The sequence below is a fragment of the Folsomia candida genome, unplaced genomic scaffold (assembly GCF_002217175.1).
Source record: "Folsomia candida strain VU population unplaced genomic scaffold, ASM221717v1 Fcan01_Sc007, whole genome shotgun sequence".
NCBI classification, from domain to species: domain Eukaryota; kingdom Metazoa; phylum Arthropoda; class Collembola; order Entomobryomorpha; family Isotomidae; genus Folsomia; species Folsomia candida.
Genome location: NW_019091199.1, coordinates 6,496,920 through 6,520,038, shown reverse-complemented (window position 1 = coordinate 6,520,038; position 23,119 = coordinate 6,496,920). Strand labels below are relative to the sequence as shown.

General features: G+C 40.2%; 1 protein-coding gene across 2 annotated transcripts in view; it reads left to right on the top strand.

Annotated features, from left to right (window-relative positions):
* LOC110852715 overlaps positions 1-20,873 on the top strand; it is a 34,573-nt gene extending 13,700 nt beyond the window's left edge. For both annotated transcript variants that reach the window (XM_035853862.1, XM_035853861.1), the window contains exons 6-30: positions 495-709; positions 768-827; positions 1,611-1,804; positions 3,661-3,818; positions 5,759-5,867; positions 6,367-6,517; positions 7,298-7,549; positions 8,519-8,605; positions 8,849-9,046; positions 10,511-10,573; positions 10,801-10,897; positions 10,993-11,142; positions 12,844-12,932; positions 13,017-13,041; positions 13,121-13,178; positions 14,728-14,847; positions 15,596-15,788; positions 15,928-16,099; positions 16,178-16,212; positions 16,626-16,683; positions 16,762-16,840; positions 17,954-18,052; positions 18,147-18,158; positions 18,583-18,883; positions 19,318-20,873. In XM_035853862.1, the coding sequence (XP_035709755.1) occupies positions 495-709; positions 768-827; positions 1,611-1,804; positions 3,661-3,818; positions 5,759-5,867; positions 6,367-6,517; positions 7,298-7,549; positions 8,519-8,605; positions 8,849-9,046; positions 10,511-10,573; positions 10,801-10,897; positions 10,993-11,142; positions 12,844-12,932; positions 13,017-13,041; positions 13,121-13,178; positions 14,728-14,847; positions 15,596-15,788; positions 15,928-16,099; positions 16,178-16,212; positions 16,626-16,683; positions 16,762-16,840; positions 17,954-18,052; positions 18,147-18,158; positions 18,583-18,883; positions 19,318-20,256 (3,914 nt within the window). In that variant the 3' untranslated portion in view covers positions 20,257-20,873. The remainder of the gene's footprint in view (positions 1-494; positions 710-767; positions 828-1,610; positions 1,805-3,660; positions 3,819-5,758; positions 5,868-6,366; positions 6,518-7,297; positions 7,550-8,518; positions 8,606-8,848; positions 9,047-10,510; positions 10,574-10,800; positions 10,898-10,992; positions 11,143-12,843; positions 12,933-13,016; positions 13,042-13,120; positions 13,179-14,727; positions 14,848-15,595; positions 15,789-15,927; positions 16,100-16,177; positions 16,213-16,625; positions 16,684-16,761; positions 16,841-17,953; positions 18,053-18,146; positions 18,159-18,582; positions 18,884-19,317) is intronic.
* The last annotated feature ends 2,246 nt before the right edge of the window (positions 20,874-23,119 follow it).

Here is a 23,119-nt window from a genome sequence, read left to right as displayed (position 1 = left end):
ACGTTGCAAAAATTAAGTCAGGCTTACTCTTAAGGAAGTTGGATGGAACTTTTCATTTATTTGCTTTTGGTTTAATTAGTCTAATTAGTTCTGGAGTAATAAGCAGGTGGAAAAATTATTTTTTTAATTTCCGTAAAAAATGAATGTAAAATCATTTTTCGATTTTTGCATGAAAATAATTTTGACATGCCTTCTTAAGTATGTACACACAATTGCGTAAAATTGATTGACATTTTACCAGGGGTGGGGAAAATACTTTGTCAAAATACAGTATTTTGAGCTCCATCCTTCCCAGAGTTTGGATCTTCAGGGTTGTAATACTAACAAAAGACGAGAATCTGCATGGAGAGTACAACAGTCTTACAAAAATAGAGGTTTCGTGAAGAATTTAACGTTTAATCCCTGTAAAACTACATTGTTTCCACGATTTAACAACTAAAGTACTTTGCCCATGTCTAAAATGATTTTACATAACTGACTTTTTCTTTGTACAGGATTGTTTCTCTGCATCTCGTACGATTACGGATTTACGAATAATTTGTCGCTGATTGGTGACCGGGGAAGGCTGAGTAGCAGCACCGTTCCGACCGTTCTTCTCCCCCAGTGGCCACTTCCGGTCGAGTTCTTCTCTCCAGAAACACCCACGCTTGCAGTTGTGGCGGATTCGCATCCAAGAAGCACCCAAACCACGAGCTCGTTTGATTTCCAGGTAAATTTTGAAATGATTAAATAATTTCGAAATTACCAGAAATTCTTTTCATTTCCAGCAAAAAAACTGGGACCCTTTGGACACAACAGTGGAAAACATTTTGCCACATAAATTACTGGTGAGAAAGTCGAAACTATTGTTTACATACACGTATATTTCATAAATTTAGGAAAACAAAGTGCTAAAATTCAGATAGGCCTCCTGTGACTATATTTGTGCTAAAAATCCTACCCATTAAAACCCTCAGATAAAGAAGCTACCCCACTCGCCACTTTACTATTCCAGCTCCTTTTATCATCTTCATTGCAAAGAAAGAAAGTAAACTTTCTCCTCTTTCCTGAACCTCAAGTTCACCCCTCGCAGTCTGTTCCTTCCCATGATGACCTTCATAATCTAACGTTTTATATCATCAGCAGAATTTCCGGACCCTTTTTTTATCGACCTCGCTTAACTGAATCTTTAAACTAAACCTTTTTACGTACTTCTCAAGGTACTAAATTGATTCCAGTACGAAAGGACGAGCCAGTTTAGGGGTATAAGGTCGTCACGTCGGTGAAAGGTACCCTTCCAGTGGCCGCGGAAGGGTGTGGACAGATGGACAATGTCCCCACGGTTATTCGATGTCCCCATCATCTCCCCATGTTATACAAACCCCACCCTCCCCTATCCCACAATGTTAATGTCCCCACGGCTTCCGCGGCTACTGCAGCCTTTACTTCCTCCCAGTCAGCACAAAGTGTACTTTCCTGAATTTATGTCATAACTATGCGAGCCCCATCTCGTAATCGGGTGGATAACGATGTCATATCTTTTCAGTGTGCCGAGATCGCAAAATTATTATGTGGCTCTTCTCCCCCCAATCAAATTTTGACACTTTTTTTTTCTCTCTCTACTTATTTAGGAAACTCTCCTGGCACAAATGGTCGTTCGGGCTGTCAAGCTCTCGATCGAGTTGGACCGCAAAGAGCATCCTCCGCGACATGGCGTTGGTACCGGTGGATCTGTTCCTGGTGGTGGAAAGCATGGCGAAAACAGCGACTTGTTCCATGACCGTCACCAGTTTTTGTTTTCCGTCCTCCAGTTTGAAAAGTCCAGGTGAGTCGTCTGAGCAGAGATAACTTTCTATTCAAAGCAAACTATTTCCTCCACTTTATTATCTCTTTTGGTCGTAGTGAGTGAGTAGAGTATAACGTAACGTGTGCCCGTAAATAATGTAGAATTGATGGCGGCTTTAGAAAAGTTGGGGGAAAAGTTTTTATACGTGGTGGTAAACCCCAAAGTCAGCTAGGGCTTTGTTTGTGGACTTGGCTATGATTTTGCTACCGTGTTAGAAGGGGAGATAAGGTGGGGAAAGGATAAGGTGGACATGGCATGTATTTAGTGATGGGTGGGGAGATTGAAACTATTGCAAATATGTGCAAAATAATTGGGGGTTTGGATGAATTTTGATTTGGTAAAGGTGAACACCATTTTAGGAAATTTTGCAATATTTTAATGGAGAATATAATTTTAGGTAGTTTAGGACGTTTCCACTTTAATTGAATGAAATTCAACTTTTGGATTTGCAAAGGTGAATGCAATTTCAGAAAATTTTGCAATTTTTTAATCGAGAATGGAATTTTAGATCGTTTAGGTTTAGGACGTTTCAACTTTAAATTAAATTCAACTTTTAGATTTTACAAAGGTGAACGCCATTTCAGGAAATTTTATAATATTGTAATCATGAATAGTTTTAGATCTAAACCGAACGCCTCCACCACTTCAATTAAATTAAATTAAACTGAAGATTCCTTGAACAGTTAGGAAACAACCAACCATAAAAATATGCAAATTTCCCTCTTCAACTTAAAATTTTGATATTCCTTTCTCCCCAAAAAGTCAAAAGTATGAAACGCACTTGAAAACAAATCAGTTATAAAAAAAGAATGGGCACTTTAACCCAGAGACATTTTCGTTTTATATCATTTCCACTTTCTCCACGATACGAAGACGAAATTATGTTCACTATACTGCACCACATCCTCCATCCATATCCTTAAAAGGGGTCCCACAAACCGGGCAACTTTCCCCATAAATATTGGTAAACCTGCGATTACTATTCTGATTCCTTTTTACTCGTTTCTGTTCCCCACCGACGACGACGAGGACGACGACGAGAATCTCTGTAGCACGAGCAGACGACATGATGATACCATGAAGTAATTCTGGCAATAGCTTTCCCAAAAGTTTGCTCACTTCACTCACTTTGTTGGAAAAAGTCAACCTGGGAACATTCATACGAAATGACAATGAAGGCCCGGAATCAATAAAGGTCTTCAATGATTTGATGGATCGAAATATAATCCACAGAGTTTTAAATGATAACGATAATAATAAGGAATGCGGATCACGTAAAAGTGCAAATTGTGGTGGTGACGATAAAATTGAAATGAATTTATGGTCGTCTCCGTTTAATTAAAAGTGAAACAATAAACTATGTATACCAACCGGGCCTGTCGTCTGCACATGCATAAGTCCACGTACTGCGTAGGAGGTGGTGTTGGTGTCATGTGTGTCTGGCGCAGTGGCCGCGGAACAATGCCCCCACGGTTATTCGATGTCCGCATCATCTGCCCATGTTATACAAACCCCGCCCTCCCCTATCCTGCAATGTTAATGTCCCCCGATGTCCCCACGGCTTCCGCGGCCACTGAGGATTCAGGCTACTCAAATATATGTACATGAGGCAGTGGCCTCGGAAGCGTGGGGACGGAGGGACAATGTCCCCACGGTTATTCGATGTCCCCATCATCTCCCCATGTTATATAAACCCCGCCCTCCCCTATCCTACGATGTTAATGTCCCCACGGCTTCCGCGGTCACTGACTTGTCTTGCCGCATTGGCGACTGGCGTGAGTTAACCGTGGTGCACATACATTATATAACAGCCGCTGCTTCTTTCTTTCCTTCAGGTGGCACCCCTTAATAAACTTGGTTAATGGAGAAAAGCACTTTAGTTCCAAAGGACCTCCGGGAATTCACCGCCGCAGCTACTTCAGAAAAGGGGCTCATTCCACCGGCCGTGATGGGACAGGGCTGCGGGGCGAAGGTGCAGACAGGAGTGGGACAGGTATGTACGAATTTCGGCTTGATTGAGTCGTGTGACATGCTTAATTAAGAAGAAATAATTTATCACCACTTAATCAAAACGGTCAAAATTAGTTATTAATTATGGAGAAAATTATGTGTGAGTTGAGTGCCAATTGTATTTTTTTGCAAGGTTTTGTCTTAATTAAGAATAGTGAAGATGAAGAAACGGTGGATGTGAATGTGCATAACACAAAAATTGAGATGCTTTTTAGCTATCTGGTAAAGTAAACGGGGAAACTTTTATTGTGACGACTTGCTCCACAAACACGACCGTTTAGGGAAAGAATGGCCTCCTGAATGGAATAGAATTGCTGAGAGAAAGTGTCCAGGGACTTGAGAGAGACTAACTTCTTCTTCTTCTGTAGAATCTTGCCTTTGTTGATGTACATACAGTGGCCGCGGAACAGGGTGGGGACAGAGGGACTGTCCCCACGATAATTCGACATCTGCCCATGTTATATAAACCCCTCCCTCCCCTATCCTACAATTTAATGTCCCCACAGCTTCTTCCGCGGCCACTGTGCACATACCTCCTCCTCCACCACTCACATTGTGTGTGAATTATATATCAAAGTACATCAAAAGTCCTCAAAGTTCAGAAAGTATATCTGTCAGAGTCATCGTCTCATATAAATCAAGTCATGACTTGGGAACGTGTACATATTTGGCAGACTTTCTCTGCTGCTGTGGACAGTTCAATCTGGTCCGTCCTTCAACTGGACTGGACAAAGCGAACCCTTCAATTCTCACGGTGGTGGGTGTAACTCTGAATCAGTGGCCGCGGAAGCGTGGGGACATTAACATTGAAGGATAGGGGAGGGAGGGGTTTATATAACATGGGCAGATGATGGGGACATCGAATAACCGTGGGGACATTGTCCCTCTGTCCCCACGCCACTGATTCTGACGCTGTCTCTCAATTTCGACGCGATCCTATTAAACCAACCACTCACTTTTTTTTTAAACGGAATGTTTCAAAGTTTGTATTTTTCTTGATAATTTATTGGAACCATTTTCACCCACCCAAAGAAACAGCAAACACATGTGCTCCCGGAAAGTTTGAGAAAGTCATCTCCTCGTGAAATCTACGACCATCAAAGTTTTCGAGGTCAGCGTCGGTAAAGCTAGTTGTGTCTGAGCCCTTGTTTTTTGTCCTTGGCACTAGTCCAGTCTCATTCAATCTACCGACCACACAATTGATAATCTTTTTTTTGTTACGTGGCTCCTCCCAACAAAAAAGTATTTCTATCCGATTCTGAATACTTTAAAGAGAGACATCCTTCAACCGTGTGATTCGGAGGAGGTGATGAGCGGAGGGCGGATATGTATTTATATATATTTTCAACTTTTGCATTGGATGAAGATGGACGGACAGACTTTGTGCTTGTGTTCATAAAACTCGTATAGATAAAACAAATTTCAAAAAATTTCCAATTATTGTTAGATATTTCAAGGTTTTCAGATATATTTATAAATATATTTTAAAAATACGTAAATCTCCTATATATTTTTTCAAAAATACATATATTTTGTAAATATTTCAACGATACGAGACGAAATTTTGTGTTCAAAGACATTCTACTACAATAAATGCAGAGCATTACATTAACATATATAAATTTTGCGAGGTTATTTTTACTTTTTTTCTACCTTTTTCAAGTACATATCCCCCCTCTGGTGATTAGGTCCCATTGTGAGCCTCATCCTACGTGACGTGTACACGTAAATTGGCCAATTTCATGAGATCCGTTTACCTTTTTGAAAAGGACAACTCACCCAGCATGCAGTAGGCATTGTGCGAGCGAGTAAAGTACACGGATAATGTTGATGATAGCCCTGTGTGGAGCACTGTAATGATGATGACTGAATAAGTGGGGTAAATCCGGTGTCCATTTTTAAAAACATTTTCTCTCTCGACAGACCTCAAGCGGAGGGAGGATTACCTGCTGACATGGTTCCAAATCGTTTTGGCAATGGTTACGACCGGAGTTGTGGCTTTTGGTCTCGTATTCGCCGCAATTTATGCGAGGTGAGCTTACATAACGTTAGACACAAACAAGGCGAGTATTTAACCACCTAATGAAGATAGAAATAACCAGTTATATAAACAGTGTTTCGTTCGGGTGCAAGTAACCAGTTTCAAAAAATAATGGCAAGAAAGTGTTTTTTTGCAGATATTTTGACCTGCAAGAAATGCAAAGCACAAGAAACGACGCCAATATCTCATAGGGCGCGTGGCTAAATAGCGTATTTTTGCACTTTCTTGCAGTTTTTTGCACTTTCTTGCACTTTTTTGCACTTTCATGCAGTTGGTTGCAATTTCTTGCAATTTCTTGCAATTTTTTGCAATTTCTTCCAGTTTTGTGCATTCCTTGCGTTTCATTCTTTGCCACACAAAAAATGTGGCAAACCCGTCAGAAACGAAACACTGAACTAAATACTTTTTTCCCCTTGAAATATCAGCCCAGAAACCATCAAAATAATAAATAACCTCCTTGTTGATTTTCTCCCTGCTTAATATAATTTAGGAGAAAGGCCCGGAAACGAGACTTTTCCTCGGCCAAGCATTGTCGCAAACTATCTCGTCGTCATCGAGTACCAGGATCATCTTGTAAATTGATACTTACCTCGGACGATTTATCATTCGGTTCTGCAGTCCCATCCGAAAGTAACAAAAAGGTAAAGAAAGAAAAAAGAAAATCAATCAACCAAATAATAAATCCGGCTCGAAAAAAAGAGCAAGTTCTTTCGCCTGGCTTATTTTTGCCCCCGTATAATTATCCTAATTCTTCCCATCCCCCAATTCATCACAGCACTGACAATAAGTTATTACTCTCCACAACGTAATATCTTTCGTACCCTTTTTTATCCGAGGATGTTGTTAAAACGAAGAAATAATATGCATCGAGTCGAGTGAGTCGAAGGTCTTTGCCAATCTGCAAACAATGTTGACTCGGTTTTGCGTATTTGACATTTATCATACTTTCTGCCATAACTTTGTCCTCGTTCCTGCCCCGACTTTCCCCACGGGCTGTAATCATAATGAAGGAAGTAGACTTTCACTTTACATTTATTACCTACTTTCTCCTCTTTCTCTTCCTCCTTCCTGATCATGAACTACATCTCGTCTGGTTGGCTGTGTAGCAATTGTGGATGGATATTCAGTGGCCGCGGAAGCATGAGCGGACAGAGGGGTAATGTCCCCACAGCTACTCGATGTCCCCATCATCTCCCCATGTTATATAAACCCTCTCCTACAATGTTAATGTCCCCCGATGTCCCCACACCGCTTCCGCGGCCACTGTGCCTGGATCTCGGTAGTATTTGATCCCCTGGAGCAGTTTGAGATTCCGTCTCTTTTCGAGCTCCTTTTTGGCTTTGAGTTTTGCGAGATGATAAATGTGAAGACTGGGATAATTTATTTGCAAATGCTTATTTTCCGGATGACAAACATGACAGGGAGGAAAGTCTCCGTTCATCGGGTCGCTGCCAGCCGCCTTCCAAAGATCCAGTTCTCAAGAGAAGGACAAGCCAGATCTGCTCAAAGGTTCCTTCTCCATCTCGGCCACCTTCAACAGGAACAAGGGCGGCGGAGGAGGAGGAGGAGGTGGTGGTGGTGGTGGAAATAACAACAACGGGAAAACCAGTAGCGATCTGAATAATGGAACTGCTCCTGGACCAGTTCCTCCCAAACATACAGCGAGACATAAAGTGAGTTGATGTCTCAATTTTAAAAACAGAGTCGTAAAGGAAGGATACATTTTGCCATAATATTTATAAAATGGATGGTCTTCACGTCTCCACAATTCGGTGGGCCATATTTTTGTAGGAGAGAGAGTCTCTTGGTGAAAGTGCGGGATGCACTGTTTTTTTCGTATGGCTACTTGACCTCTTTTGACACTAACTTTCACTGTGTCTTGTTTTACTTGTGAAGTATTTTTTGAGTTTTGACAAGTATCGCTTCAATAGAAAGGTTTTTAGAAATTGGGCTTATTTCACGGACGTAAAAGGTGCAGGGTACCGTTTTTGACAGTTGATAATTTCAGAAATATGCAGATTTCAGATTTTATAATATTTATAAAATTGATGTTCTTATTCTTGTCCCACAATTCGGTGAGCCATATTTTTGTAAGAAAGAGAAAGTACCGTGTTTCGGTGAAAGTGCGGGATGCACTTGTTTTTTAGTTCGGCTACTTGGCCTCTTTTAGGGCTAACTTTCACCGCGTCTTGTTTTACTTGTAAAATAATTTTTGAGGTTTGACAAGTATCGCGTCGATAGGAAGATTTTAAGAAAATTGTATTATTTTTTAGACGTAAAAGATGGGTCGATTCACTTGGCCAGAGCTGTTCAGTTTTCGTCAGTTGATAATTTCTGAATCAAGGCTAAATGAAATGCTAAAGTGCAACTATTAAACTATTTTTATGCATATAATTCTTGATTCTATTGTAACATTTTGTTTGACAATTTAGCTCCATTACTAACAAAATAATAATTATAGAATAAAATAAATTGTATAGAAAATAAATACGACTAATTTGATACATATTTATCTTAATAATCTTCTTTCCTTTATTGAAAAGCTTTCTTAAGAAATATTTTTAGCCTTGATTTAGTCCTCTTATACAAAAAATATAAAAGAAAATTTTCTAATTTACTAATTTTCTCTTAACAAATTACAGGGTGACATTGTCTACCTTCAAAAATTGCCAAATTCTTCTCCAGACCCTTTTGAAGTCAAAGTGAAAGCCATCCTGGTTCTGGAAACGGTATGTTTTTGTTATGCGTTAAACACATTAAAATAATTGTCACCAATTTATTTCATTACACAAAATTATTGAGCATTAAATAGATTTTTTTTTCAAAAGAGATCGAAAAATAATCACTTCTTTATGAAATAATTAAGGATGATTATCTACCCAAAATTATTGAGCACTTAATTCTTTTCGAAAAAGATGGACAAATTAGCTCTGCTTTGATAATAAATGGAATCAATGCATGATGATTAATAGGTTCACGGTTTGCGTCACGAAAATTTGGTGACTTTGGTCGGGTGTTTTCTTGGAACTGTGGGTGGATCTGGCGTCCCCAGGGGACCTGCCCTCGTGTGGGAGTACTGCACTCGGGGATCCCTCCATGACATCATTAAACAAAGCGATATCAAGTTGGATTGGGCTTTCAAACTTTCCCTGTTAACAGATTTAGTCCGGGTAAGGATGCATTTTTTGTTAAAATTTTCCAAATTTAACTTGCTAATTTTAATTAACTAATCTATAATTAACTTATTTTTATTAAGTAGTTTTACTTTTTCCAAAAATTTGGAATTGTACAATTTAACGAGTCTAGGTCTTCGATATCTATGCAATATTTTTTAACCTAACCCATCAAATTTTATTTGACGACGGAAAACCTTTACAAAATTTTGGATTTCTCATCTTTTAAATTTTTACTCAAGTCTTGGTAATGAATAGCATTCTAAATATTGACAAAATAAAAAGTTTCCTCATTTTCCAATTTGAAATTTCCGTGCAATCCAATTTAAGCTTTGCACAAAAATCATAAGTCAATCTCAATTTCAATTCAAACTTGTACTTATTTTCTGCTCAAATCCCACCATGTTAAACCACCCACTTATTGGCCTCATCTGGCCAAATTGTGTCACACATACTCCAATCGAAACACTTAAGCTTTGTACTTTCAAATCCCTTCGAGTAAGGATTTTTCATGGAGAAAGCAGTCGAGAGAGATCGACTCGAGTAAATAAAACCAGTTCCCTTCGTGAGGAGAAAGTCAGGCTGGTAGGCACGGCTGGATGAACAGTCCGGACTTTTAGGAAGGCAGCCTCCTCCTTTCACTTATTTTTTGCCTTAACCTCTCTCTCACCCTGCTCATTGTGTTTTAATGGATGACTGGCTACTCGTAACACCATCCATTTCTAGTCCAATTCTATCCCCATGTTAGGCCAGCTCGTTGGGACGAATTCCATTGTGGCCTGAACAAATAGAAAGAATTGATTTAATTTTGTACAGTGTAAAGCTAAATAAATCGTTGGAACGAGTGTAAAAAAGGGGTGAAAGCAGTGTGTTAGACATAGGTCAAAATGAATGTCATATGGTTTTTGCAAAGACGAAAGTCTGTTAAAATTGGCACGGCAGACGTGTTTTAGACGATTGTGACATCTATATATATCAAATTTAAAATTTGGTGACCTTTTTGTGACCTTTATGGTCAAAATAGAGGTCACCACTGAATTAGGGGTTAAATTTCAGTTCTAATTGACATATGCATCAGATTTAACATTTGGTGACCTTTTTGACCTTGAATGGTGTGACCTATGGTGAACCTCGCCATATCTGATAAGTTTAAAATTTCAAGTCTCTATGTCAAATCTTTCTCCCGTTATCGGACCAACAGACAGACAGACGGACATAACGATCTTATAAAGAGCTTTCACCCCTTAATAAATGGTTCATTTTGCCCCGCGGATTTTTCTAGAAGGAAGTAAATATCGTAGTTCAGCAGCAGTAATAATAATACAGCAGTATTTGATTTGATGGTTGGCAAGATTTCTCGTACTTTACTACAGCACACCCTGCGGCATCGTTCGTTGTAGAAAAAATGCCATTCCGAATTGGGAGAAAGTTGTGTGTGTAATCGTACTAAATGTTCCACAGGGAATGCGCTACCTCCACTCGAGCATGGTCCGAGTCCATGGATTCTTGACCTCTCATAATTGCGTGAGTCTATAATAATACTACTTCCCAACAGTGGCCGCAGATGGGTGGGGACATCTGGGGACATTAACATTGTAGGATAGGGAAGGGAGGGGTTTATATAACATGGCCAGATGATGGGGACATCGAATAAACCATGGGGACATTGTCCCTCTGTCCCCACGCCACTTCCGCGGCCACTGCTTCTGAGCATGGACAGATAGTGAATTTTAGTACGTACGCTTGTTTAGGTGATTGATGCCCGTTGGGTCCTAAAAATTACGGACTATGGACTTCCTGCTTTCTACTACACACAAGGACTCCCACTTCCCAAGCCAAGTGCTAAAGGTGAGTGGGTCAAGATCACTGCACGAGTTGGTCGTGGTAATACGCTGCTCATACTAAATTTCCAACTTTTTCTCACCACTTCGTTCGTATTCCAGCCCTGCTCTGGACAGCGCCTGAGTTATTGCGGGATGAAGGACTTCGCAACCAAGGGACGCCTGCTGGAGATGTCTACAGCTTCGCCATCATTGTGCAAGAGGTTCTCGTCCGAGGCGAGCCCTACTGCATGCTCACACTCACGGCAGAAGGTTAGTTAGTTAATTCGGCTTGGGACACTCTTAGAAAACTAGTGTTAAATCATTACCGAGCGGAGTACATGTATTTATGACTCTACACTGTTATAAATCTGGTATAGTTAGGCAGGTATTGATTCCTTGATATGAAAGTTGTACCGCTTGGTTAAAAGTATACTGGTACGTAAAAATTTGTTACTGATGTGGTAAAACTTTAATACTGAGCCGTTACTACATGGTATTACTATTACTTATCAATATCACTTTTGTAGTCATATATAAATACCGCTTGGTATTATTTTAATACTGGATTTTTAACAGTCTACCGGGACCGTTAATAACAGGCATTATCGTTGTGGTAGTGAAAAACTTATCACTCAGAAACAAACTACTACCAATCCGGTAGAAAGTTACTACCAAACCAATACCCGTCCAGAGTATATATCTGACTCTACCAGATTTTTAACAGTGTATCAGATTTGCTAGTGGACCAACACCTTTCTCCTTTCACTTTCCCCTCCGCCTAATAATCCGAGAGGATTAGCGGATAATTAGTTAGAGTCTGCTGACCTAGCTGGCACATCCACTCGATAAAATGTGTACGAGTTCACCACGTTATCGCGTTAGAGCAGCCAGGAGAATTATTGTACAAGAGGGGAAAAACTATAAAAGTGTTGGGATGGAATAATGGCGAAGCTTCTGCTGCTGCTCCAACGTGTCCAATAATGAACTTGGATCTGGGAACACCATGTGCACCAGGATACATAAGTTTGCTTGCCTTTTTTGCGAGAAAGTTGTTAAATCAACTTTTAATCTGGGTGACTCCAAACCAATCTCGACTCTTGGAAACTTTCTCCTTTTGAATTTCTGGGAACTTTGTTGATAATGATTTTCTTCGTGTTTTTTTTCTCCAGAAATTGTACCAACCAAGCAAGAATTTTGCGCTATGTAGTTTTATAATTTATTTTGACAAAGTTCAGTATTCAATTTTTCAATTTCACACCTTCCAATTCATGCATGCACAGGTGACCACTTACTCTTCACGAGCGCATTACTTTCTCTTTTTTGAAGCGGTTTCTAATTTTGTTCTTCCAAGATGTAACTTCTCTGAAGCCTATTTGTGAAACAACTTTGCGCTAATTTAGCCAATTCTCGCGAAGAAAGTGTTGTCATTAAGCACGAGTGGAATGGGTGCTTTGCGACGACAAAGTTGTTTTAATTTGGGAGACTTTCTCTCCCAGAAAAGAAAATTAAGTAAGAGGAGGAGGCCCTCCTGTTATCTCATTTTTGGTCTGTGAAATCCGAATTAGTCGCGTCCTGCAGTCACCAGCCAAACTAAAAATATATACATTTCTGCAGAAAACTATTTATAAGTGAGGGGAGAAAGAGAGAGATGGGATCAAAGTAAATTTGGTGATGTGGACAAGGAATCGTAAATATATTATCCTTGGGGACACGGACACAGTGGCCGCGGAAGCGTGGGGACAATGTCCCCACGGTTATTCGATGTCCCCATCATCTCCCCATGCTATACAAACCCCTCCCTCCCCTATCTCACAATGTTAATGTCCCCACAGCTTCCGCGGCCACTGGGATGATGATCCATTTGGTTGGGTGAAAGTCATGAGTGAATCGAGGTCGAATAATGAATTGACAGAACACGGAAAGCGTTTTCGTCAATGGAGCATCCCTTAATTTGTGTGGGATTGATTGCAGAGATCCTGGAGAAAGTGAAGCGTCCTCCACCCTTGATTCGGCCCTCAGTTAGTAAAGGAGTCGCACCCCCGGAGGCGATCAATATCATGGTAAGATATATACCTAATATATTGGCTAAATATGTATGGATTTATATAAAAGATAGTGAATATATTTAATAAATATTTGTATAGCGTCAGTGCTGGGCTGAACTTCCAGGTATTATTCTTATCAGCATTTAGTCCTCAGAAGCTTTTTCATCTAATCACCAATTCTTATATTTATTTTTAAATTGAAGATATGCGACCCGACTTTATGGTGATTCATGATCTGTTTAAAACCCTTAACCATGGAAGGTAAGTAATACGCTGGTAAAATATTTAGTTAGACTGCTTTTCTCCATGAATTTCCAATCTTAAGATTTTTTTAAATCTTAGCTGTCTTAATCAAAACTTGTCACACACATTTGTAAATATGTATTTGCCTGGCATAAAATTTTGTAAATTCTACTTGTCAATCTAACAATTTGGCTAATTTTGTATTTTGCGTACGTGCATCACAGTTTAGTACACTCAGCAATTCTTGAATATGGGAAACTAAATGCATCACAATATTCCCATTTGAAGTATTTACATACGTATTTATCCGTAACACAAGACTTACACACAAAAATACATCGTATATACGTATTTAGCTCTCCCAAAAGCACACCAAATTCAATTCAACCAGTGATTGAAAGCTTATCCTTGATCAAATCAAATCCGACATCCATCCTCCCTCTCGGCCTCCTCTAGCCGGCCTGTAATTGAAACTTGAACCTGGTGAAAGCCGTCACTAACTCGGAACCGTACCCTTTCTGAAAAATGACTACTGAAAAAATCATCCCAAACTGAAATAGAATATCTAAATTCGTTTCATTCCACCATTCGTAATTTTATCCAGCTCCATCACATTTTAATCTGTCTGATGATGCAGATAATAATTTTGTTTGTACTCTTGCTACACGAACGAAACGTCTTCTGAGAGAATATCTCTGGATGCGCATATTTGCATGGGATCAACGAACCAAACCCACGCTTTATGGCTGACTTTGAGGAGGCAAAACCTCTGCCTGAGTGAAAGCCAGTAATGAAATGGAATTGAGAGTGAAACTTTATATGTATGGATGGAAAATCTATTAAAACCTCAGGCCAGACATGTTAAACTAAACTTGCTCTTGTGGATTGGATGCGATGCGATGTGAGTTTGTTGTCAGGATGTGTACATGCATTATATGAGCCGTGTGTCTTGTCTGAGGAGTTGCAAATCCATCCCAAACTCACCACATCACACTTTCACTTTCAAGTGGTTACGCAAGTTACAGAGGAGCAGAGATGTATGAACTTGCATACTTCTCAGTTTACGGTTTTGCGGTTTTAATAAATATCCAGGGGAGCTGGGTGCGGTGCGAAACTTGAAGAAAGTCAAAGGGTACCAGAAATACGATCTTATAAGATATGACGCTTTACATCAGTGGCCGCCGAAGTGAAGTGTGGGGACAGAGGGGCAATGTCCCCACGGTTGTTCGATGTCCGCATCATCTCCCCATGTTATGCAAACCCCACCCTTTCCTATCCTATAATGTTACTGTCCCCACAGTTTCCGCGGCCACTGAAAGAGGTGCGATGACACGAAGCAGTCATATCATTTATGTTACATATGTATGTTTCTGACATGTATGTACATATCGCATCAAGTCGTATTAGATCTCCACCTTTTGAGGGAAGAAAGTTATTGCCTGTGTCGTTTGCAATTACTCATCAATCTCAATTCATCTCCAAAACTTATGTATTTTTCTCCGTAAACTAATCTCCTTCTCAGCCTTTGATCCTTACTCACTCGTACATATTTTATTTCTTTTTCCAGGAAAGCAAACATTGTCGACACGATGTTCCAAATGTTGGAAAAGTATTCCAACAACCTTGAGGATTTGATTCGAGAGAGGACCGAACAGTTGGATCAGCTTCTGAATCGAATGTTGCCCAAGTAAGTGCATAATAAATTAGTATCGAGATATCAGTGGCCGCGGAAGCGTGTGGGGACAGGACAGAGGGACAATGTCCCCACGGTTGTTCGATGTCCCCATCGTCTCCCCATGCTATGTCAACCCCTCCTTCCCATACCTGTTCAAAAAAATTTTTTTCATTCAAAATTTAGTCATCCCAATTTCTGACTGAAGATTTTCATTCGCCCTCATCCTCTTTCATTTTCTTTCAAACTCACTTCATTTCTTACTTCGCCCCATGTATTAAGCATAGGCTGAAAAATGAAATAAGTAAGAAATTTTTCATTCACATTCATTCATCTCAAATGACTGAATCTTTCACTCATTTTCATTCAAATCACAGGAAGTTAATTTTCATTCACTATCATTCTCTTTCATAATCAGTCACATGAATGAAAGTGAACAGGTATGCTGGGTCACTCCCCCATCCTACAACGTCCCCACACTTTCCGCGGCCACTGGTGCCTATTTACATGCGCTTACTGAGGAGGAGGTTACACACGTGGAGGAGTAAACTTGTTTACGAAATGGACCCCTTTTTTATACATTTTGACATTCACCTCTCATCCCGGAGGACAGTTGCAATAATCACGTTTGCTTTGTCTCACTGCAACTTTTCTGTTTTCCCCGAGATGAAAAGAATCTGACTCTAATTGAGTTAGAGCAAGTGAACTTGTCATTTCCTGTTTAGTTCGCTACTTACTTTCACGTCTGTAATTTTACTTTTAGCACGGTGGCCGAAAAGTTGAAGCTGGGTTTGCCCGTGGATCCAGAAGAGTTTTCCCAGGTGACGATCTACTTTAGCGATATCGTCGGCTTCACCACTATTTCCGCACACTCCACCCCGTTCGAAGTGGTTGACCTGCTGAATGACCTTTACACCTGCTTTGACGCCACGATCAACGACTACAACGTGTACAAGGTGAAAGTTTGGGTTATTATTAGCAGGCGTAATCTTGTTGCTATTTTTTTTCGTGGGATAATTCTTAGAGTTATCGTCTTAATTACTTGATCCAGGTTGAGTGAGGCTACTATTTTTGTTGTTGTTTTGTTTTTCACAGGTTGAGACGATTGGGGACGCGTACATGGTTGTTGGAGGGGTGCCCGTCCGCTCGCCAGATCATGCCGACCAAATTGCGACGATGGCGTTGGATCTGCTGCATCAAAGTGGACGTTTTAAAATCCGGCATTTGCCATTTACTCATTTAAGACTTCGGATTGGGCTACATACTGGTATGAATTTTTGCGATTAGTAAAACTACGTTGCAATTCTTATGATATGTACATAAACATGTCTTTCTTTCATTTAAGGTCCTTGCTGTGCTGGGGTAGTTGGACTTACGATGGTAATATTTATTAGCTAAATATGCATATATGTACTTCAAGTGGAGGTCTCCCAATGTATGCTTACGGATTTTGACCAAATTAGTACCAATCGATCAAAAAACGAATTAAAGTGAAAGTTGTAAAAGACACTATATGCAAATGCTCAGGTTTGGCAGAGGTATTTGCATCCGAAGAGCAGGAAGGCGGAATAAATTTCCAGAGTTGTCCTCTTTATGACGCACTTTCTCCACTTCGGATGCAAATATGTCAGCCAAACCTGAGAATTTCGAGATGGTCACTTTTGCAAATTTCATATTAATTAAGTTTGCGATCGATTGACACTAGTTTGCTCAAAATCGGAGGGCTTACGTTGGGACACCTCCATTTTTAGTTACATGGACATAATGATTACTTATATTGAATAAATTTCCAGCCAAGATATTGTTTATTCGGCGACACGGTCAACACGGCTTCAAGGATGGAATCCACCGGTACTGAATATACATCAAACAAATGTGCAGTCTTTCAAAATAAAAATAATTCTGCAACGGGTAAATAAAAACTTGCAGGTGCCCCGTGGAGAATCCACATTTCTTCGGAAACTAAAGCCAAATTAGACGAGGCTGGTGGATACATGGTCGAGTCAAGGTAAGACGAAAAGAAAACTCTTATTTTTACAGTTTTTATCATGTTTTCCCTTCAAATCGTAGTGATTCTCCTCTTCATAAAATAATAATAGTTGGTTGGTGAAAGTGGGGAGAGTGAAAGAAGTAAAGAAAAAACATTTGAAAGTTTCCCAGTAAAAGAAAGTTAAAACTATTTTAAGAGAAATTCGAGCACTTTAAATAGTAGTTGGTTGGTTCCATCATCACTCAGGGAATTGTCAGTCCGAGTCTTCTTCTCTGCGCACTAAACGAAGAGAAAACTCGGTGTGATTCTTAATCCGTCGTCGTCGCCTTCGTCGTCGTCTAATAATGTGTGTTCCATTTCATAATAATTTCTCCTTCCTCTTTCTCTCTCCATCTCTCTTGGATTTTCAAAGTGCGAGTAAATCTAGGACGAATTTTCATTTAATTGGACCCACATTTCTTCCCTCCTTAATTTCGCAATCTGACTCGTTTGCTCATTGTCATGCATTTCATTCCACGCTCTACGCTACGGTATGTTGAGTAGGATTATCTTCACAGGCAAAATATTATGGGTTTCATTATCCCCTCTCGGGTAGTTTGCAGGGTGGAAATTGTGGTGGTTACAGGGTTTGGGGGGAAGTAAGAAGCTGGGAGAAATGACGGGGAGAAAGTGGTAGATATTATGACCTGTAAGAAATGCAAGGCACAAGAAACTACGCCCCGCCGCCATGTTTCATACAGCACGTGGCAAGATGGCGCATATTTCTTGCAGTTTCTTGCACCTCGCATTTCATGCGTGTCTTGCCTTACAGTGTTATAAATGTAGCAAACCCGCAAAAATGAAACACTGGTAATTAAGCACATGCAAGAAATATCCACAAGAAAGTGGTTTCTTGTGGATATTTTGCCCTACAAGAAATACAAGGCGCAAGAATCTACTTCGCGCCGTCATTGTTCATACGGCGCGTCGCTAAATCGCGCATATTTCTTGCACTTTCTCCCAGTTTCTTGCACCCCGCATTTCATGCGTTATGTATCAAACCCGCAACAAACGAACACTGTTCTTCCCATTCTTTGAGATTTCTCTCCCATAATTTCTTCCGTATTCATGACTTGGCTTAAATTTCCGCAGAGGAATGACTGACATCAAGGGCAAGGGTCCCATGCAAACGTATTGGCTTTTGGGAAAGGAAGGATTCGACAAAGCGCTACCCACGCCTCCAGGATTAAAGTAAGTCCTCCTGTCACCTCTCCTTCCATCTCATCATTATTATCTTGATGACTATCCTCAACTAATTAATTGTTTACTGCTCCTCGTAAAACAGTGAATGTCACCGGTAAGTCGAAACTTTTACTTTTATTTCGTCTCCATTCATCCCAATAAAAGCAGACATTTTAGCCGCATAGTAAATATCTGGTTGATTGAAACCTCAAAAAGCCCTTCCGTTCCCTGTGTGGCCACAAACAAACAAATAAATAATTCATGAATACCTTCCCTTTTTGAGCGAACGGAACATACGATTCGTCAAACTTTTCATCATGTCCAAACCACATCATCTTTTGTTGCAAAGTGCTCCCACACAGTGGCCGCGGAACAATGTTCCCACGGTTGTTCGATGTCCCCATCATCTCCCCATGTTATATAAACCCCGCCCTCCCCTATCCCACAATGTTAAGATATCCCCACAGCTTCCGCGGCCACTGCAGTCCCACATTTTAAGGAAGAGAGAGAGGTCAATAAAATCCTCTTTTGAATTACAGCCTGGACGAGAGAGCCATAAAGTATGGGCGAACCGGAGTATGGCCGGATGACACGACGACCGAGATGATGGTGAATAGTAATAAGACCACGACGGTAACGACCACGACGAACCAGAATTCTTCATCGTCATCTTCCTCCGTAGTAAAACTGCAGAGAGAGAGGAGTGGCAGTTTCAGCTGTAAAACGGGCATGTCATCCGCCTCCTCCCCGCATCACTTGGCCCCTCCAAAGTCACCGTCAAGCTTTGCCATGAGTGGTGGTGGTGGTGAAACGATGCGGTCACTTTCTCCGGCCGAACAGGTATATACGAATTTTCGCTTTTCATTAAGTTTGGTCATTTCAGAATTTCATTTTATTTTATGATACGACCAACGTCCGTCGTTGTAAATTCATTGGTGGATAAGTTGGGGAAAGGGTTATTCTCAGCTATAGGAGAAAGTCTACATTTATCTCACTCTTAACACGCAGATTGAAAAGTTTCAATGTACACCGTCCAAAATTTTGTTGTCGTTCGTATCTACATAAGTCGTAGTAACTTATTTGCATTGTGACGCAACCCTTAAAACGTAATGAAAGGGGGCATCGGTGCGCAAATTTTATTTTGCACAATGTCCAATTATATAATAAAGTTTGGCATGCCTCCCAGGAGACACAAAAGCCACTGTTTCAAGTCCTAACTGGGTCGTCGAAAATGGGTTATTTTACTTATTTACTATCTCTTATTTACACTCCAGATCGCTCATCAACTCTTAAACGGGCGTCCCACCACGAAAGGTCTGCGGCGCCAACTTTCCCTCGACCACAGGGCGATGCCACTTCTCCTAAGGCATACTCCCCCCGTAATTTCAAAAGGTCCCAAGTCTCCCCTCCTCCGAAAGGCGCCATCCTTCGAGGAAAACCTGGAAGCAATCGTCCCTTCTCCGTCCATCACTAATCAGCAACCACCTCCTCCCACAATTTGTATCAGCACCAACACCCCGACTGCTTCCCCACCTCAGACAAGTAGCAGTAGCAGTAGTGGGAGTAATAAAACTGGTAAAATTCCCAGAGAAAGTTACAACGACATTCGTCCAGCAGATTTACCTCCATCCCGGGAAGAAACACCTTCTCCAAGGCCAACACTTTTCTCCACTTCGTTAGCCACCGCGGACACCAACTATTTTCTGAGCAATGCGACTTGTACGATTTCTTCGCCACCCATTGTCGACCAGCGGATCAAGTCTGGAGGACCAGTAATCTCGTCGGACGGAATTAGTTGCACTTCAGGTAGGGCAGAGGTCCATGCTAATCTTCTTTCAAATTCCGATCCGCCGCAAAAAAAGGAGGATGAAAATTTGCAAGTGGGGAAGACGACGACATTGTGCCAAAAAATCAATACGTCGTCATCACCATCATCATCCCTCAACAATTACGTGGTCGTTGATGCCATCACTCTCGCAGCGTCCAAAAGCAGTGGTGGAGTCACCGTGAAAGATTTGAGTATTGGAGAAAGTTCAAATTTAGGAAACAGCACTAGAATGACAAACATTTCGATGACGATGAATCCTTCCCGGGCAGCGAAATTGGCCAAGATCCTTTCCGTCGTGGAGGAAAGTGGTGGTGGTGGTGGAAACGGAAGTGGAGACAGTCCCACGTTGGAGAGAAAGTATGAAATTGTGACTAATCAAGTGTGACCTATTTTATCATCTCGACCGAATTCTACGTTAGTTTGAGAAATCACTAAAGTAAACCCTTTAGAATTTAACAAAGCGGATTGAGACTGACAAACACACAAAATTTTAATTGACTAGTCTTTTACCCACAAAATTAACCAAAAAGTCTCATCATTTACATACTTACATTCCAATCCTGTGATGTCTACGTAGTTAGTTTGTCCTTCTTGTTTGCTTTTCTGTGAGTTAGAAATTAAGCGAGAAAAGTGATTTTCCACCACAAAATCTCACCGAGTGATGATGAGCTTCATTAATTAATATAAATACTCAAAATAGTTGACAACTCTTACTTCAGTATTTGCTTTGAACAATACTTTATATTTAACTCCCTATACTCTTCTTCTCTCGTGATTCGTTACGAAACCTGTGTGAAAGTTATCATGTCAAAAGTGTGATTTATGTATTGCTTAACGGTGTACCTGTCAGTAAATGGATATTCGTACGTATTATGTAAGCAAGTGATAAGTAAGTAAAGCAGCGGTATGAAGTTATTTCTGAGCGAATGATACATATTATGAGATGAGATTGTTGTTATGAAATATGAATAAATTCAGATTACTTATTTATCGGATCTTTAATGCCGGGGGACTGAATTATGTATCTATTATTAAATGAAATATTTACGTCATATAAGCAGTGGCCGCGGAAGCCGTGGGGACATCGGGGGACATTGACATTGAAGGAAAGGGGAGGGAGGGGTTTATATAAGATGGGGAGATGATGCGGACATCGAACAACCGTGGGGACATTGTCCCTCTTTTGTCCCCTCAAGCTTCCGCGGCCCCTGCATTTAAGGCACGATTTGTGTATGCATTTACGAGGTGGAGTTACGTAAGGTAAGTTGATTTAAAGCGTCGCACATACATAATTGCATTTCCCAAATTCATTTAGAAAATATCCAATTTACACCGAAACTTGATTATCATGCACTAATGCATCCTGCTACAAATTTCATCACGATCATTTCATGGGATACGATACGATACGATCACAAATCTTCACTTTCTAGCCAAACTTTCACCGACCTTTTTGGTCCTTCAACTACCAAAATTTTGGGGTAAAGTCCAATCGTCATCTATTCAACCCTAGTAGAAATGTACGTCTGCCGGGAGCAGAATCTTGTCCAGTTGTCACTTGCAAGGCCACTTGAGATCGAAAAGTTGGCACGATTATTATTAGTCCACGCTACGGATAGATAATTATATTCTTGGTCGGCGTCGTGGTCTGGTCATGTGGCTGCTCTGCTTTTTCAGGACGGATGTTTACCATGCTTTCACCAACCAAACCAAGAGTCGTCTGCTGTCACTCAATCATTACGTGTATTTGTTATGTCCCAAAGAGTCACAATACACGAGCCGCGTGTCGTCTCGTCTCGAGCTCCCTCTCAAAAAGGCAAACTCGCAAAAATTCCTGTCTTCTCCGTTACGTAAAACACTTCAGAATCACTTTGATATTCAGGAAATTTCACAAAAGGCTGGTTATGTACATAAGAACGCATATTATGCAAGAAGTCGTCCCGCGATAAGAGGTTTATGTAGGTCCCTACTTTCCTGCGTGTAAGTGAGTGGCACGTCTTTCCAATTTCGTGGTTTCCAATCTGACTCGTAGAAGTCAACATTTTCCGAAAACTTTCCACATTAAGGAGAAGCGAAACGATGAAATGAAAGCGATCCATAGCCATCAATACGTAGGAAAAAAGAGGCATGACGAGGTAAACAAAAAACTCATCAAGACGTCCCACGCAGTTGTGGGGTGGGAATCGTATATAGAATCCTAATGACTATTTCAAGCGTGGGGATGATTTTATGCAGGAAATGAACTTTTTGTAAACGACGAAGTTGTAATCTTAATTGTAATGAACAAAAATGCTTAAATTCAAATTTTTTGTTAACCCCTTTGTGACCGAAATAATTGAAATTTGCTTTCCTTTGGGGACCAGAATTTTATCAGTTAGTTGTTGCTACATAACCAATTTAATTTTACCAATAGTGTAGCTACGTCACCAAAATGATTTTAAAGTAAGCGTAGTTACGTCACCGATTTCACAGTGGGTGTGCAAACCATAAAGGACCGAATTTATTTCGGCAACTTTTGATGATTTTATTTAACATTAAGCATTTATTTATGCATATTAGTAAAAATTATCTGCAGTTCATTACAATAATATTAAGTTATTGATTCATACATTTTTATAGTTTAGCAAGGTCCAAGTGGTTTTCACTGATCTTGACCGGAGTTAGTTAGTTCATGCTCAGAAATAAGCGGACCCGTATTTTTTCGTTTTCTAAAATGGACATGTTTTCGCCCGTGGTGGAATTTAAAAAATCCGCCAAAGTCAGGATTTTTAAAACGCTGTAACCTTTCGAATTTTAATCCGATTTCAAAAATTAAACACAATTTTTGCTCAGAATTACTACCCTGAAAATATAAAACCTACAGTTGCCCTTACTTGAGTCAGGCCAAGTTGTGCTTATCACTCAATCCGACTTTTTGCATGAAATTTTATCGCAAATGCATATCAATAAATTAAAAAATTAAATTTGATTTTTCCAAATTAAATTCATATTCTTCTATTAGTAACAATTACCATCCTGTGTAACAAATTTCAGGTTCCGAAGATTACAAAAAAAGTATGGGTTACCCAATAGGGTCTCTCTATGGGAAAATTGTTCCTATTTTAATTAATATTCTTCTATTACCAACTTTTCTACCAAACTTCAGCTCGATTTGATGAATTTTAAAAATCGGTATGGGTCACCCCCTCGGGTCCCTCCAGACGAAAATTTTTGAAATTTTACTTTGTATTCCTTCATTATAAACCATT